The sequence below is a fragment of the Callospermophilus lateralis genome, chromosome 1 (assembly GCF_048772815.1).
Source record: "Callospermophilus lateralis isolate mCalLat2 chromosome 1, mCalLat2.hap1, whole genome shotgun sequence".
Classification (NCBI taxonomy): domain Eukaryota; kingdom Metazoa; phylum Chordata; class Mammalia; order Rodentia; family Sciuridae; genus Callospermophilus; species Callospermophilus lateralis.
This window is the reverse complement of record NC_135305.1, coordinates 99,841,025-99,853,533: the sequence shown is the minus strand read 5'-3', so window position 1 is coordinate 99,853,533 and position 12,509 is coordinate 99,841,025. Positions and strand designations below refer to the sequence as shown.

General features: G+C 40.4%; 1 protein-coding gene across 1 annotated transcript; it reads left to right on the top strand.

Moving 5' to 3' along the window:
• The first annotated feature begins 1,659 nt into the window (after nt 1–1,659).
• Nucleotides 1,660–10,105, top strand: Purb (purine rich element binding protein B). Its single transcript, XM_076836764.2, has one exon. It carries the CDS (start codon nt 1,696–1,698, stop codon nt 2,626–2,628), a length of 933 nt encoding a protein of 310 aa, XP_076692879.1. The 5' UTR covers nt 1,660–1,695; the 3' UTR covers nt 2,629–10,105.
• Nucleotides 10,106–12,509: the final 2,404 nt, after the last annotated feature.

Below are 12,509 nucleotides of genomic sequence, written 5' to 3'. Positions count from 1 at the left end.
CATACAGTATGTTTTCTATGGATACACCTTTATTTTCCCTGGGTAAATACTTAGCAGTGGAACAATTAGGCCTTATGGTAAGTATGTTCATAATTAACTGCCTAAACAATGTATCCAAGTATCAAAACATCACATGGTACCCTATACATAGGGACCATTACTATGTGCTAGTTAAAATTATTTAAAAACAACCTACTAAACTGTTTTCCAAGATGTCACTTTACATTCCCACCAGCAGTGTGAGAATTCCAGTTTCTCCACATTTTTGCCAACATTTGATTGTCAGTCTTTTTAAATTTTAGCCACTCTATCGTGTGTTTAATGATATTTAATTATGATTTTAATTTACATTTCCCTAAGGATTAGTGATGCCAAGCATTGTTTCATTGTTCTCATCAACTACTGTATATCTTCAGTGGCAAAGTGTCTGTTAAAATATTTTGCCCATGTTTTTATATTGTGTCGTCTTATTCATGAGTTCTAAATGTTCTTTATATCTTCCGGTCACAGTCCTTTGTCAGTTATTATTTGTTAATAACTACATTTAAGGATGAGGAAACTCTGGCTTGGGAAAATTAATAACTGGTCAATGTCACCTAGATTCAAATCCGGACAGTGAGACTGCAATGCTTCTTTTTCTTTGCCTACATTTCTTCGACACTATTTAAATGGAGCCTCTTTTTTGCACCTTAAAGCAAAAGGTCGCATCAAAGTTATTCACATCTATTGATAATGAAATTAAAGCCTAGCAGGGTTGAATTCCTTAACCCTTTAAAATGACTAGTAAGTGCATGGACAAAGAGCTTGTTTATTTAACTATGGATTCAAAAATCTCACGTCATTCAACTACCTTCTATATTTTACCCACGATCTTTCCAAATTGTGAATCTGATCACATATAAGATCTCTAGACTTGGGTGTGCACTACAGAGGGCCTTCCTTGAGCTATCATAACCTCCAATGTCACCTACGGTCACTCCACAGACCCAAACACCCCCCACCCCAGCTGTCCTCAGCTCCCAGCGCAGACTCTGTGTCCCAATGTACTCCTTCCCGTCTGCTAGGTAAGCTCTTCTCCAACCCCCGGGCCACTACAGCTTGTCCTTCAGTCTCGTGTCCTGACTCCTCTTAAGAATCACAGACCCATCAGCCCCCACTTCTGGCTGCTTCAAAGTACGTTTCAGCCCGGTTGCCGTAGAGCTCCAAAAACGGGGCTGCGTCCTGTCCACAGTGCAGCGGGACGTGGGGGCGGGAGCTGAAGGTGCCCGTAGGGTGAAGGGATAAGGACTTTATTCAGGTGTAACAAGAGAACGCGCCACTAGCACTGGAGCACAGAGGTAACTGGCCGATTACTCAGAGGCCAGCAAGGCCCAGCCTCACCGAGCCTCCCGCCTGGCGCATCCCGTGACGTCACACCTGCGCCGCGCCGTCGTGGCGCGCGGCGCTTCCGGCCGAGAGGCGGTGGCGGGCGGGCGGAGTGACGTCACGGGAAACCGCGCGCCGGAAGCGGGCCGTGCTGCGCGGAAGCCGCGGGGGCGGGGCGCGGAGGCGATGGGGGGCGGCGGCGGCCGGCGATGAGCGGCGGGCGCGCGTGAGGAGCCGCGGGCGAGGCTGGGGGGCCCCCGGAGCGCGAGCCGCAGGGCGGAGGGCGGGGGCGCGAGCGCGGCGGGAGGCGGCGAGGCGGCGGCCGAGAAGATGGCGGACGGCGACAGCGGCAGCGAGCGCGGCGGTGGTGGGCCCGGCGGCTTCCAGCCCGCGCCTCGCGGCGGCGGCGAACAGGAGACGCAGGAACTGGCCTCGAAACGGCTGGACATCCAGAACAAACGCTTCTACCTGGATGTGAAGCAGAACGCCAAAGGCCGCTTCCTCAAGATCGCTGAGGTGGGCGCGGGCGGCTCCAAGAGCCGTCTCACGCTATCCATGGCGGTGGCCGCCGAGTTCCGTGACTCGCTGGGAGACTTCATCGAGCACTACGCGCAGCTGGGCCCCAGCAGCCCCGAGCAGCTGGCAGCGGGCGCCGAAGAGGGCGGCGGGCCGCGGCGCGCGCTCAAGAGCGAGTTCCTGGTGCGCGAGAACCGCAAGTATTACCTGGACCTGAAGGAGAACCAGCGCGGCCGCTTCCTGCGCATCCGCCAGACGGTCAACCGCGGCGGCGGCGGCTTCGGCGCGGGGCCCGGGCCCGGCGGCCTACAGAGCGGTCAGACCATCGCGCTGCCCGCGCAGGGCCTCATCGAGTTCCGCGACGCGCTGGCCAAGCTCATCGACGACTACGGCGGTGAGGAGGACGAGCTGACCGGAGGTCCGGGGGGCGGCGTCGGCCCCGGGGGCGGCCTATACGGGGAGCTCCCGGAGGGCACCTCCATCACGGTGGACTCCAAGCGCTTCTTCTTCGACGTGGGCTGCAACAAGTACGGGGTGTTTCTGCGTGTGAGCGAGGTGAAGCCGTCTTACCGCAACGCCATCACCGTGCCCTTCAAGGCCTGGGGCAAGTTCGGAGGCGCCTTTTGCCGGTATGCGGATGAGATGAAAGAAATCCAGGAGCGACAGAGGGATAAGCTTTATGAGCGCCGTGGTGGGGGCAGCGGCGGCGGCGATGAGTCCGAGGGTGAGGAGGTGGATGAGGATTGAAATGGGCAGCTTCTCCTACTGGCCTCCCCTACCCCACCACCATCCCCTTGGCTAGAAAGTTCCCTTTTCTGCTCACCTCCAGTGAGTTAGTGCAGAAGGGAACAAGGGAGGCTGCAAAGGGAGAAAGCAAAATAAAAAATAATATAGTTAAGAGAAGTAACCGTAAAAGAACAGTCACGGACAATTAGAGAAAAGCAGTAAAGTTCCAAGGAACTGACAGCAACCTGCAAAGAGAGGACAACAGCGTCTCCTCACCCGCGCGAAAGTCTCAGCTTCTGTTGTTTCCCAATTGAGGTTCCTAAACCCATCAGGATAACCCTGGAAGGGATAGATCTTCAAACGTCTGGGCCCAAAACACGTCTGAGTCACCCAGACCCACCCATTGATAACAGTTAAATTTGTGTTGTACCTGGGTAATCTAAAGATCTCTCCAGGCCTCACTATTGCAGTGTCTATCCCTTCACATCCATTGAAATCAGCGTTTTGGATCTAGATCTTCATGGAATCCTTGAGAAGAAAGGCCTTTGCATTTACCCAGTTCTGAGGGTACAGGTTTATGAAAAGGAATGCAACTTCACATAATCATGGACAGGGCAAAAGAATTAAAGAAGCCATTGGAGAATATAGAAACAAATTGGATCCATTTTTAAAAAAATGGTTTTGCATGGAACCTGGACCAAGGCCCATGTCTTTTCTTTGCAGAATTGTTTTCCGGGATGCAGATAAATTCTGATATCAATGCTTGAACTAGAATCCATTACTAAAATAGTTTAAAAGTTTGAAAATTTTTTAAAAAAATTTTACATTGGGGATTGCTGAGGTAGGCACAAGAAGTCAGGCATAAAGCACAAGGCAAACTGTTTGAGTGGATTGGTTGCTGCTCACTAAAGTTCTTCCCTTGATCTCTAAATATGGAGGTCATTACCAAGAAATGGCTTAGGTATGGATGAGAGCCAGATCCCTATGGCTCCCATATGAGCCAGTGAATTAAGGCTAATTCGGCTGTTACAGCCACTGGTTGGCTGCATTTTAAACCGTAAAACTTGACAAATACCTGTTAAAGGAACAGTGTGGCTACAAGCCTGAGCTTTAATGGAATATACATCCTCACAGAAAAGTTGGAAATAACCAAAACTGAAGTCTTAATTTACCTTCAGTTTAATCTGTGGATTTGTTCGATACTAAAGATCCTCAGGTCCAGAATTCCAGCATCATTTATTTTAAAATAAAATTTTAAGAACTTGATCCATTGTATCAGTACCTCACAATCAAAGTTGGCAAATGATGGATGAATGATTCAAGCAGTGCTCCCGGTGGAAGCTGAAATCCATCTGTGAATGGAACTGAAGTGAACGTGAATATGCTGACTTTATCCTGGAAGCATTTTTATACCATCTTGAAATTTCAACAAACTGGCTTTTGCCAGTTTATCCAGCTGTCTTTCAAGAATAAAAGTTGGGGTTTTCAAGGATCGCCTCTTCTATATTTTAAAAGGATTTTCAGTAGAAATGATTTTTACTAATCAAGTTAATCCCAACCCCATCAAAAGGTATTCCTAAAAGTGTCATAGACCTAGGTAACTTTTAATTGAATGGGAGCTAATGTTCTTTCCAAAGTTTTCAGGTATTTGTGTGACACCTTTTCAACCAGGAGGCAAGTAACCCCACCTCCACAATCTTAGTATTTTTTTTAACTGCATGCCTGCCCTTTATTTGAGCTGCCTTTTTAATTTATTGCATATCCTTTTTATTATCTTATTTTGGTATTATTCAATCTATACAATCTTTTTGTATTTATTGGGAAATAAGTAATATACAAAAAGGTCGTTTCATGTATTTGTGGCTGAGAGGGAGGGAAATAATTGTGTATATAAAATTAGGCTTTTTTAAAACATAGACTATGATTCAGAATATTGTTGATCTTAGATTTAAAAAAAAAAAAAAAAGTGGAAGAGCCACAAACATTGGTGCCCTTTTCAGACTATTTCTCTACTCTCATCATCCACAGTAGAATTTTTAAACAGATTTTTTTAAAGCTTTTCTTTTAAATTTTTCTCCGTTGCAAAGAATGTTTCCTAAATTGTATGGGAGCAATAGTATTTTTGATGTTTTAATGACATCCGTATACTTGTACTGTATTTTGTACTACAAGGCAGCTGTTTTCAATAATGTCCTGCTGTATTTACCTATGTGTTTTGAGTGTTCATTTCTTTGCTGCGGAGAACAAATTCCTAGTTTTAGTAAAGGAGCTAAGAAGCTAGCATTAGGTTTGCAGAAACTTAAGTTTCAAACTCTGAGGCAGCAATGAAAATTAAGGTTGCAGCTATTAGTTGATTGCTGTAACTTTTTCCTTTTCAAACCATGTACAATTCCTGTATAGACCAACTTGTTTTCTTGCTTCAGTGGTGGTTCTGTTGCTCAGCTGCAGTGAGCCAGTTCAATTTTGCAAAGGTGCAGTACCTCTCCTTTTCAAGGGGTTGGTTTATTTTTTCTTTTCTTTTTGTTTGGCTGAATTGCAGTAACTAGCCTTGCCTTTCTATTCTGTAGAAATGACAGGGTCTTCACAATCCTTCACCAGTGGCTACTAAGCTATAATTAGCTGAATAGAAAGAATGTGGAAGTGGTCTGAGGCATATAGAATATATGCCAAGAACACTACCATATATGGCATCAGCTTTGGTTACCAGAGAAATTTTCTTAGTCATTAGACCATATAACAGTAATATATCATATGTAAATCTTTAGATATCAATTTGAGAATCCTCCAAAAAAAGGAGCAAAGAATGCATAAGCTATGTGTTGGCAAAAGTAATTTATATTAAAATTTTGACCTGCCTATGTAAGATTAAGTGATAAATGTCATAGTGGTGGGTTTTTAAGTCTTAACCAATCTCTAAGGTTTATTTCTCCTGCAGGGGGTGGTTCATGGCCTCTCTTCCCACTGTAGGAAGATTGCAGAAGGATGTGGATTAATTGTAGCATTTCACTGATCCTTATTCCAGTGACTAGGGGCAATAGAAATCAGCAAAGTATAGAGATTCATTCATAAATATTAGCTTATTGAGAGAAATGGTCTTTGTTGGTTTCACTCAAATAATGGCATTGTATAAACTATGGGAAACAACCAACTTTTTTGTTTTGTTATTCAACTGCTACTATGAACTATTTAGAGGTTGTGTTTTAATCTGGCAAACATCCCAGATAATCAAAATAGTATATTCCTGAAAAGCAGGGAACTAAAACTCCTTTTAAAATAATTGGTGGAAGGTTTGTTTCTCAAACTACCATGCTACAGAGATGAGAATTCAACTTTTAGGAATAGAATCAAGAGTAAAAAATCTGTGAAGAGATCTTATTACTCCTTTCTGGTTTCTATTGTCCTTACCCATCATTTTAGCAAGTGGAACAGCAGTTCTAGTCAGCAAGTTTTTCAGTGCATATGCTGCACAAATAAAAATATAAATCTATATGGCACCAAAAATCTTAAGTGAAAACCAAACCAAAAACCCAGACACCCTATGTAACTGTTGGAGGCATGTAGGTGGTATAAATGACTGTAGCTGTGATACACACATGGCTACTTGTCATGTCACTTTCCATAATTATTTACTGCAAAATGATTGAGAGGCTTTTGGTGCAGGCAGCCATTAACCTGATTCCTTTGTTACCTCTGGATCACTGTGCAGTAAATTGCAGGTCTTTTTAAGAGATTCAAGCTTCGGTTTTCTCAAAACAAAACAATTATCCTGTCTTATCTGAAAATGCAGGGTTGTGGGCAAAAGAGGCTGGTTATAATAATGCCCTCATATTGAGTGGTCTGTAAACGGCTGCACACTTCAGGCACTAGTTGCTGAGGATGCTTTGTTAAATGTGACCTTGACTGGCTTTACAGGGGTGTAGAATGTAATCTACACAAGATGACTGTTTGCATCTACCTTGCTTTCGAGGTTGATGAAATTAAGAAGCTGGAGTGTGTAAGCCATGCACATAAGTATTCTTCACTGTAAATTTTGTTTTCATTTTTAACCCAATTATGGTACTTTGTCCAATGCACAACTGATCTCTCAGTAGATATTCATTTGAAAATAGTGTGGCCTTGATCAGTAAGAAGGGGAAGGAGAGAAGTGACTTTTTTGCTTATGTAGAAATGACTTGTTTGCTAAGAGTTGTTATTCTGTTGCACTCTTAGTATAATGTGTTTGATCAGTCTCCTTTTTGATTGGGGAACGTTAATGTATTTGACCCTGGAGTTAATTCAATTGAGTTTTCTTCTATTTTTAGGAAGTATCAGAATTGCTCTGATGAATGACAAAGTTGACTGCTTTGATGTCCAATCTCAGGTTTTAGAATTTAGTGGTGAAAAAATCCACTATTATTAATTCTCAAAACAGTTTTAATTTAGTGTACCCTAAAAATTACATGCATAAGGCCTGTTCAGAGAGCAGAGCCTTCATCTTTTTGCTCCTTTTCCACTTTGTATAATCACTTGAAAAAGTGTCAAGTGATTTTGCATTGTATATTTCCATTTTAACCCTGACACAGTTCTCAAAGATAAAGCACTTTTTGATCATGAAATACATGGAATCCTTGTGTGATGTGGATCATGGTTTCTCAGGCTCCCCTAGATAATCTGCTTATGAATATTGTTCTGACTCTATATAAAGAAGAGTAGAAATCTTTGCTAGTGTTAGAAAGTTTGTATTATTGATCCAGAATGCATTTTGCTAGTTTCCAATGGATGGGAGAGTAAATAATGCTGCATTCACAAATTAATAAGTTACTTTCCCTTGAGCCTTAAGGTAACTTTTTCTTTTCTGTCAACAACAGCACTGAAGTTATGGTAAATGAATGAGATTATCAGTTTTCAGGGTTAGTTTAGAGTACTGTAAATCAATTAGCTGTCTTCCTAAAGAGTTAAAACTCCCATTCAATATACTGAATAATGAGTGTGGGGGTGGGGCTGGGGGGGGATAGTTTGTAGAAAAGAAAAAAGAAAAAAAGAACCATGTTTACCTTAAGATATAGACTCAAAAGAGAAAAAGTTCATGTCATATGTCCCACTTGAAATTCCAGATAGTAAGGTGGAAATGTGAATTATAACTTCATTTCCCATTTTTAACTTAGAAAAACAGACATTAATTTTCAAATGTTAGCCCCGGAAGTTTCAAGAAATAGCTGGACTCTTGAATGGTGAGTTCTGTTGATATATCTGATTTTGCTATTTAAAGTCACCTTTCCCAGTCCTCAGTTTCAAAACCTAGTCTTTATTACTAATGGATTTGACACACTTTAACAAATATGATCCATTTGTCAGTACTGAAAATTTGGAAACAGAAAAATTGCATCCCAAAGACCTATACCCTAATGATTCCCAATTGATATCTGTACCCCTGATCTAAGTAAGGCCTTTTTGAATGTATTTTATATTTTTGGATGTAGGGAATATGCCATCAATGTAATCACCCCTATTCACAGTCTTTTACTTTCACTTGAAAATCTAACTCGTGCTTCTTTAATTAGACATTCCATTTGGGATAGGTAGACTTATATTGAAACAACAGCAAATTCCATATTGATGGTTTCACTTTTCAGTAGGACTTCTAATAAGGGAGAGCAGAGCTTCATTAGAAGCTAAAAACTATCAATTTTTTTCCCATAAGTAATTCTAACAAAGTTTCATGAAATATTTTAATTAACAGAAATTTTGAATAGGCAAATTTTATTTCCCTGTGTTGTATCTAATACCCAGTAACTTGGATGAAAGGTGACTGATCATACCTTTTTTTGTGTGTGCGATGAAATGTGGGTCCAGTATACTAGAGAGAAAGTAAGACCTGTTTGGTGTCCGCTAGCATATTACAGAAGGCATGAGTTTAACCTTTTTTTTCCTACCTTCAATAACTTTAATCGCTGAGTCTTTCAAGAAAAATTAGTTAGACCATATCATATTTCTTAAAGGCAAAATGTTTTGTACACTGTGTTGCAAGATCAGGCTGGTTAGTAAAATCTTAATATTTGGAAATAAAATAGCAAGTGGTTTGTTTCTTCCCCCTTTAAAATTTCTTTTTAACAAGCAAAAATGTAGGAAGAGCCTCAAGAAAATTAAAGAACATAATTATGTCGCTTAAATGTGTTTGTGTTGTAGGAATTTGGGAGTTTCATTTTAAACTGATATTAGGCATAAGCCCTTTTCTCCCAGCCCACATCTCCCCTGTGTACAAAAGTTCTCAGAATTTCTAAAAGCCAATATATAACAGCAAAAATCTAGAAAGTGACTTTAAATCAGTATCAATATACATTATAGAGAGTCCATGGTTTTGCACATTTTGGTAGCAGGCAAGTTTATTTGAGTTATTTTTCAATGACTTATATGGATAGTAACTATTATCAACAGTGTATTTGAACTTTTTTCTGAAGTCTAGAATAATTTTATTAGTTGGCATTTATTCTTCCTTTTGAATCTTCATGCAAATGTGTTTCCAAAATCACTTTATAAAATCCCCTGTCTTCTGATATAGTTCCAGATAACACACTTTCTGTTTAATAGAAATCTTCACTGCCAATCATGTCTACCAGTGACTTCCTTAGACTAGGCTCTTCACTCCAAAGCTGGGACTGGTGTCCTGCCAGTAGAGAATCTACAGAAATAATTTGAATGATTTAAAACCAAATCTTGATAGCAGGAGACAGCTTCCTGATCTAGATGTACAATTAAGAGTTTAGGTTGGAAATTACTTTTAAAGGGGTTTTTTGGGGGGAGGGGGGAGGATGTCTTCAGTCTCTGTAAATACCAACATCCTTATTATGCATTGTAAACCAAGTGTGTATGCCTATGTATAAATTTGTAGAGCTGATTTCTGCTTCAAGTGAAGCTGCACCTTTAATTTTATAAGGTCCCCTCCACCTGTAACCCTAAATGTTTGTAAATAGAACACTAAAATTTGTAGTGATAGGATCAATTTGGGAATATCTGCTGAGAGACCAAAAAGTTCATTTTTTTAAGTACCTTGGTTAAAGAGTAAAGATTATTCCTCTTGCTTATTTTTTAAAAGAAGAATGCACTTTAACAAACATAGAGCTGCATGGGCAATTCAAACAAATCCGTGAAGTGCAGTACCCATTCAGAAATCACACTTCCTGAAAACCGTTCAAAAGCAGAGTCCAGACGGGCTGTTGATCTCACTGCCTGTAGGTTGAAGCTCAGATTCTGATCAATTTTTGAGACGAGCAGGGCTGCTTCAAAAGAGCAATGTGAATACAGCCAGAAGCTTCAGACAGGTCTGTAAAATGGCGGGTCCCGTATTTACCACTAACTAGCAAAACTGACAGAAAAAAACTCATAGAGAAAAAAGTTTAAGAATCCTTCCTGCTGGTGTGCACTCCTTACAATAGCAGACTTTTGCAAATGGAGTTTTACAGTCTATATTTAAAAATTGTATGTTTGTAACAAATAAAGTATGCAGAAAAGTGAATGACAATTTTGTGCCAGTGTCTCTTATTTAAGGAATTACATGGTGATTGGGGGTTGGAGAATACCATCTGTGGAGGCTTACGAATGGGTATGATTTTGAGGGAGTTCCCACATGCTGTGACTTAAAAATCATTGCACATTTTATCTGAACTATAGCTGGTTCTAGAACTTCTGAGTTCCTATAACACTTTACTAGTAAGCAGGTTAGTTTTGTGCTTTAGTCTGAAATCCAAATAGGCCATTTTCACCGTTTTTCCTGTCATTTATAATAGCTACAAAAAAAATGCTGTCCCAGACATTCCCATATTTTTCAGTATTATAATTGCATAAGAGGCAGTTACAATATTGAAAAAGGAAAATTGAAATTATGTCCCTAGATTTGTCCAGAGAATCTCAAACTTTGGTTTCAGGAACTCCTTTACACTGAATACCCCAAGATTTTATCTTTCTAACATGTTAGAAATTGAAAATTTTTCAAGACAATAGCACACATTCCACTCACTATCAGAGCAATGGTTTGAATTTTTTAAATGTGGTATTTGTCACTGCCTTAGTTTAAGGAACATATAGTCACACTGTGGCCTGAAGAGCTACCTCGTAGCCAGTGCCTCAAGAAATAGGAAGGAATTCTTTGTAGTTTGGGTATTGTTAAATTTGTAAGCTAGGTTCTATCCCTGACTGTTCAAAACTTCTAGTGTGATTCTGTGTATCTTTCACATATAAAAATTCTTAAGGTCTGAAGGAGCGTTCAGCCTCACAGAGAAGACAGTAGGAGTTGAGAAAGGAGAGCCACCTAGTGGTCAGTATCAAAATCTTAAAATAACCATTCTTAGGTCAGAATTTGTCTTTCAATTAATAATTGGGTAGCTATAGTAGGTGTGGGACAAGTGGTCTGTAGTTCAAATGGAACCTTCGGTTAAAGAGATACGGAGAAGGTTTTGTTAAGGACCAGTCTCCTGGGTTGGTGATATGGCTCAGTGGTAGAGCAGTTGCTTAGCATGCATGAGGCCTGGATTCAATCCCCAGCACTACCACCTCTAAAAAAAACAAGTTAGGCAATAGTTTGATTCACAGCTCATTCCTGACCAGGCCTTAATTCCTTACAAGAGAGCCCCATTGAAACTATAAAATGAATATTCTTCTCAAAAGATATAACTTATCTTCCATGTCCATGGTACTTTATGTAGCCTTCTCAGTGGACCCAATTAAGGTCTCCATATTAGTAACAAGAGGGAACATATATCCAAGCCAGCTCTCTTAACCTTCTGTTATCTGAAACTATGCTGCCACAGAAAGGGCAAACTTCTCATTACTTCCTATGCTGTGCACTTGAGATAACACACAAATCCACAGGTATTCCACAAAACTCTGCAGAACCTCATAGATACTGCAGAAAGGCAGGCAGACATAGAAACTATGGGTCCCACTTAGCAACGTTTTCCAGATAAGGTATCTGATTTTAAAAAATAAATAGTTCCCCAAGGTAAAAGTATGCTGATTTGATTCATTTGGACCAAAGATCAATAAAGAAAGTGCTATTGTCTTCTATCAGAGTGAATGGCCTAGAATACCCAACTCAATTTAAAGTACCAGCTTGTACCTTTAATGGTTTATATTAAATCATGTTTTCCTTTACTCAGGCCAAATGGTTCTAAAGTCACATTGCAAAAAACAGAAACTCACTATATAATTGTCATAAGGAGAAAGACCTAAAAATAACCTCTTTCCTTCTCCTACCTTCACCCCATCCTTGGTCTCTAACCAAGAAATAGTCAAGTTAATAAATACAAATAACAATAGTCCATTTATTCAACCACAGACCAGAAGTCCCACCCGTAATCTGTGGAATTGAGGTTGCAGAGGATGGACTAAGTATCTCAAGCCTGTAGGAATCACAGGTCTGGCCTGAGACACACCATCACACAGAGACTTCCTCATCTTCAGGACTCTTTCAGGAAGCTCTCCAAGCAGCCCCAGCTGTCCTCCCACTCTTGAAATCAGCCTATCCTTTACCTCTGTTAATCAGTACCCACTTATAATTGATGGGCACTTACTTTCTTCCTTCCTCCACCGACCCCTTGCCCACTTTCCCCTGCCCTGGTCTCTTTCTCTGTTTCAGGTTCTCTGTAGTTATATTCTCCAAGTTTTTTAAATTACAGAATTAATGCATATTCATTTTAACAAATGTGAATATTATAGAATAGCCATAAAGAACCAGATGAATGTGCCCTCTTTCTCTAAACCCATTCCTTAAGGATAAGTGTTGTTTTTAAACAATTTAGCACACATTCTTTCAAAAAATTTTGGTGGAGGATTTTTTAAATCTCAACAATGTTAAGCGGTCATCACATTTATGTATGTACTGACATGCTGAGAAAATTTATTAACTAAATAAGTTAATTGAAAAAGAA

Excerpts from the sequence above, each read along its gene's own strand:
- Purb (XM_076836764.2), top strand. The coding sequence starts at position 1,696 with ATGGCGGACGGCGACAGCGGCAGCGAGCGCGGCGGTGGTGGGCCCGGC.